The following is a 5,000-nucleotide window of genomic DNA, read 5'->3' as shown; positions in this document are numbered from 1 at the left end:
TATATATATATATATATATATATATATATATATATATATATATATATATATATATATATATATGTGAGTGTGTGTGTGTGTGTGTGTGTGTGTGTGTGTGTGTGTGTGTGTGTGTGTGTGTGTGTGTGTGTGTGTGTGTGTGTGTGTGTGTGTGTGTGTGTGTGTGTGTGTGTGTGTGTGTGTGTGTGTGTGTGTGTGTGCGTGTGTGTGTGTTTGTGTGTGTGTGTGTGTGTGTGTGTGTCTGTGTATATGTGTATATATATATATATAATATATATACATATATATGTTATAATAAAGTAGTAGCCTCTGTCTGTCTGTGTGGTTGCTTATTTGTTTGTTTGTATGTGCACGAACTCCTCCTAGGGTTTTAGAGATAGACCTCCATAACCATATATATTCTGATATCCTATCGTTCCAGATACTTGAGTAACTATATTTCATTTTGAAAAAAAAAATGATTTGGGTTAAGGGTTAAAGTTAGGAGGTTTATGTAGTATCCCCTGAAGTCGCTTAGTATTTTTTCTACTTAAGTATTAATATGATTAAACAAACCATTGTATGTATCCATAATTATTATCTATATATGTGAAATTAATGTTGCCACAAACCATAATCGCTTTCGTAAGATGAGCGCATGTTCAAGGAAAATGATTGTACAATTTTATCAAATGTTGAAATATTGGTTATTTTCATTAAATTTTGTGCAGGCGGAAATGGTTCATTCACAAACTCCCACGTTTTTGTAGATAAACCCCAATAACTATATATATTCTGAATATAAATGACCTAGATACATTTCTTCACCTTTCAGCTGTAGACATTTATTGTCAATCCACACACACACACCTACACATACACACGTACACAAAAGAAAGTTTACACATGATGTCTGTGTTTGTGTATGCATGTATTTTCAAACTAAGGTTTCCCAACTTCGGGAGGGGGGCGCACACCTAGGGGGGAGTATTTAAAACTATATTCAATTTAAAAAATATATATTTTGGTTAGGGTTAAGGGTTAAAGTTAGGTGGTGTATGTTGAGGGAACACACCACTACTGTAGTCCCCCCTTAAGTTATTACTTTTGTAACAAAAGAATCAATATAATTAAACAAACCATTACATGTGTTCATAAATATTATTCATATTTGTGAAATTAATATTGCCACAAACCATGATAGCTTTTGTAAGAAAAAAATTAGGCAAATCAGAAATGATTGTATAATTTTACCAAATGTTAAAATGTTGCTTATTTTCATTTAATTTTAGTGCGGCCGAAATTCATTCTTTATAAACTTTTCCTAGGTCTTTCCAAATAAACTTCTATAACCATATATATTCTAAAGATAAGTAAAGTAGATACATTTCTTCACCTTTTAGCAGCAGGCATTTATTGACAATCCACACACACGCACGCAAAAGAATTTGCACATGATACTTGTGTTTGTGTATGCATGTATTTTCAAACTAGGGTTTCCCAACCTTCGGGTAGGGGTGCGCACATCTGGGAGGGGGAGTGTTTATAGCTGTATTTCATTTAAGATATTTTGGTTTGGGTTAAGGGTTAAAGTTAGGTATGATATGGTTAGGTTAGGGATTATTCACGAACTCGCAGCAATGCGCAGGTAATTGGCTAGACTGCATGAGAACTTGATTGAAGCAGCAATTATATTTGGGCCTTACAAAGGTCAAATTGTTCTCATTCCGAGGATTCCACTTATACCAAGAGACAGCGGGTTGCATTTTGCATTTCAGAGGCTGCAGTTCCCAGTGAGGCCATGCTTTGCAATGAGCATCAATAAGAGTCAAGGCCAAGCTTTCAAAGCTATTGAAATAGATCTGACACATCCACGTTCCACTCATGGCATGCTTTATGTGGCTATTTCAGGGACTGGAACTCCAAAAAATCTCTACATTTTAGCCAATCAAAAAAAATACAAGAAATGATGTTTACCTTGAAGTTGTTCATTGGAGGAAGGAATGAACATTTAACTATATGCCCTTATTAGCATAAAAATGAAACAATTAAACATTTAATTGCTATTTTACAAATACTGTCATAAACAAAAAAGAAAATGAATCGATTTTTGATTTGTCATTTTAGCAAAATTGATTTACAAGCCCCAAAAAACTAATAAATAAATAAATAAATAAAGGTAATTCTGAATTGATACATTAAAAAAATACGGTTTTCACATTTTTCATGCGTTACATTTCCCATTGAGTTATATTGATACGTGTAACTTTTCTCCACAAATTCTATCAAAATTAAAACAATCAGAATTTGCCCGCAGCAACAAGATAAAGGAAAAAATTCTAATGTAATTTTAGAAAAATACTGTTTTCACATTTTCTTGCGTTACATTTTCCATTGAGTTATACTGATAAGTGTAACTTTTCTCCGCAAAATCTATCAGAATTACAATAATCAACATTTGCCTGCAGCAAAGCGCGGATAATTTGGCTAGTGTGTGTATATATATATGTACATACATACATACATACATATACCAAGGCTTTATCCCTCTTACAAGGGGGGTAGCCAAAAATAAAAAGGCATAAAGTCATTCCCACCCATTCCATCCCTGAATACACTCCACACCCCTCCACCCTCCCTCTTATCTTAGCACCTCCTGAATGATGGGTCATCCCTGCACCTTGTCCACTGCCCTGGGTCAGAAGCAGTGTCGCAAGACACAGCACATCCACAGCAAGGCCGCTTCATTAAATCGGCGACCCCCCCCTCTCCGTCCCCCCATTTCATAAAATGAGAAGACGGGGAGAAATCCCTTCGGGCAGCGTCAAATTTTGCTCACACATACTACCTCACCCCCCATCCACCCGCTCATTCCATCTCATGCAATCATATATATATATACATACATATATATATACATACATACATATACATATATATATATATATATATATATATATATATCATATATAAAACATATATATATATATATCATATATAATAAATATAAATATATATACTGTATATATATATATGTATATATATATATATATATATACATATATATATATATTATATATATATATATATATATATATATATATATATATATATATATACATATATACATATATATATATATATATATATATATATATATATATATATATATATATATATATATTCCTATCTTATTATTCATCTTTAGAGGAAGTGACAGACCAAAAAAGAGCAAAAATAATAGTGCCATATATACGAGGCAGTCATTTAGGTGCTCTGTTATGAAGATACCATTTGCAGGCAGCTGCTGAGGTTAGATTACACGTGTTTATAAGAGCCTTCAGAGTACTAGAACTCACACATTACACAAGCATATTTATCAAGGTTATCTGCACAAGAGACAACCCTGGCTGGAGAAGACGAGGTGACGTCCATGGAATTCATGGAAGGGATCAAGTTGATGGAACCTGCCCAGAGTTGTTTAGAGTTGCCCCAAAAAACCGACCCATGCCCAAGGTTTGAATAACTCTACAAATTTGGAATGTGGTATATGAAAGCATTCATAATTCCCAACCTCAAGAATAGTGAATGTGTAAAAATTCTCATTTCACTCGAAAAGTTAAAAAGAGACAGTAATTAAATGATCAGGAAGTAATACATTTCATTTAATTATATACATGATAGGGCCTATAAAGAATTACACATAAGGAAGTATTAACTATGAGCTCTCCGTGCCAAAGATTTAGGATAAACGAGGATGTAAGTAAAAAGCTTTGAACCTGGGTAGAATATTTATTAGTCTTAAGTAAAGGAAGAGTTAAGAGGAATATCATAGGAATTCCTATTCCTCTAAACCCAAAACTATTTCAGTTTATTTTTACTTACTGGCTATTGAATAATGAGTTCTACTCAGAGTATTTTTACCTGCAAGTCCCATTAAAAGACAAACGAAATTAAGGTAATATTAATAATGACATAGTTCCGGTATATAAGAGGGGTAAACATCAGGATGATGAAAGTGTTAAAGCCTTTCAGTAGAGAGAGAGACAAACAAAATACTGGTCGACTATTGTAAAATATAACCACACAGAAAAAAAGTGACAAGTTCTAGAATATAGAGGATATATAAAGGATATACCATGACTGTTCCTAGAATATCAACTCAATAGAAACTAGTCAACCAGTACACTATTCAAGTCAGCTTTCTCACTCAACTTACATAGCAGCTGAAACCCAATAAAGTGTTAAACAATGAACTAATCCTTGTGTTGATACAATCAAATCCTCTTTACACAAGGCGATTATTCATCAAAAGTTAAAGAGTTAAAAGTGGTCTCTAAAACAAGTTGTACGTAGGTACACCTTGAAGATAAGGGCAATGCAACAAAACAAATACAGACTAGCTTCCCTAGGCAGAAAGCACGAAAACTAGATTTAATAAGAAAATGCAGTACTCCATCCGAGCTGTAAGTCTTCATAGTGTTAAATCCAGATGGGCCAGAAGGAGTTACCAAGTTCCATAGACTCCCAAGGAAAAGCCTCAAACTTCCTTGTGCTTCTCCAGCAGCATTCAAGAATCTAGTCACATCTACTCACTTCCGAAAGGATCCAGTCAATATAGTAATCCACTCGGGCGTAGCCATCAGGGTAACCAAACTCTCCGCAAGTATAAGTGAAACTCACAACGCCCACCTGTTCCCAAATATTTTTCGAGCTTTCAACCACTAGAGGACCACCGCTGTCACCCTATAATAAAACAGTAAATAAGTATGAAAATATATTTGAAAAGAAACCAAATTAGAAAATTGAAATATGAATAAAAACATTTACGTAACTAAATCAACTAAAAAGATATTAAGTTAAAATATATATCTAAGTACAGACACAAATATATTATATATGTGTGTGTGTGTATGTGTATGTGTGTGTGTGTGTGTGTGTGTGTGTGTGTGTGTGTGTGTGTGTGTGTGTGTGTGTGTGTGTGTGTGTGTGTGTGTGTGTGTGTGTGTGTGTGTGTGTGT

General features: G+C 33.9%; 1 protein-coding gene across 1 annotated transcript in view; it reads right to left on the bottom strand.

Moving 5' to 3' along the window:
- Window positions 1-3,764: 3,764 nt before the first annotated feature.
- The window catches only part of LOC143024274 (trypsin-1-like), a 45,944-nt gene continuing 44,708 nt past the window's right edge, over window positions 3,765-5,000 (bottom strand). The window contains exon 9 of the mRNA XM_076183064.1: window positions 3,765-4,725. Within this exon, the coding sequence (XP_076039179.1) occupies window positions 4,558-4,725 (168 nt within the window). The 3' untranslated portion in view covers window positions 3,765-4,557. The remainder of the gene's footprint in view (window positions 4,726-5,000) is intronic.

The sequence above is a fragment of the Oratosquilla oratoria genome, chromosome 4 (genome assembly GCF_046742065.1).
Source record: "Oratosquilla oratoria isolate Oo_2021 chromosome 4, ASM4674206v1, whole genome shotgun sequence".
NCBI lineage: Eukaryota > Metazoa > Arthropoda > Malacostraca > Stomatopoda > Squillidae > Oratosquilla > Oratosquilla oratoria.
Note: the sequence above shows the minus strand (reverse complement) of the source record. Positions and strands in the feature narration are given on the sequence as shown.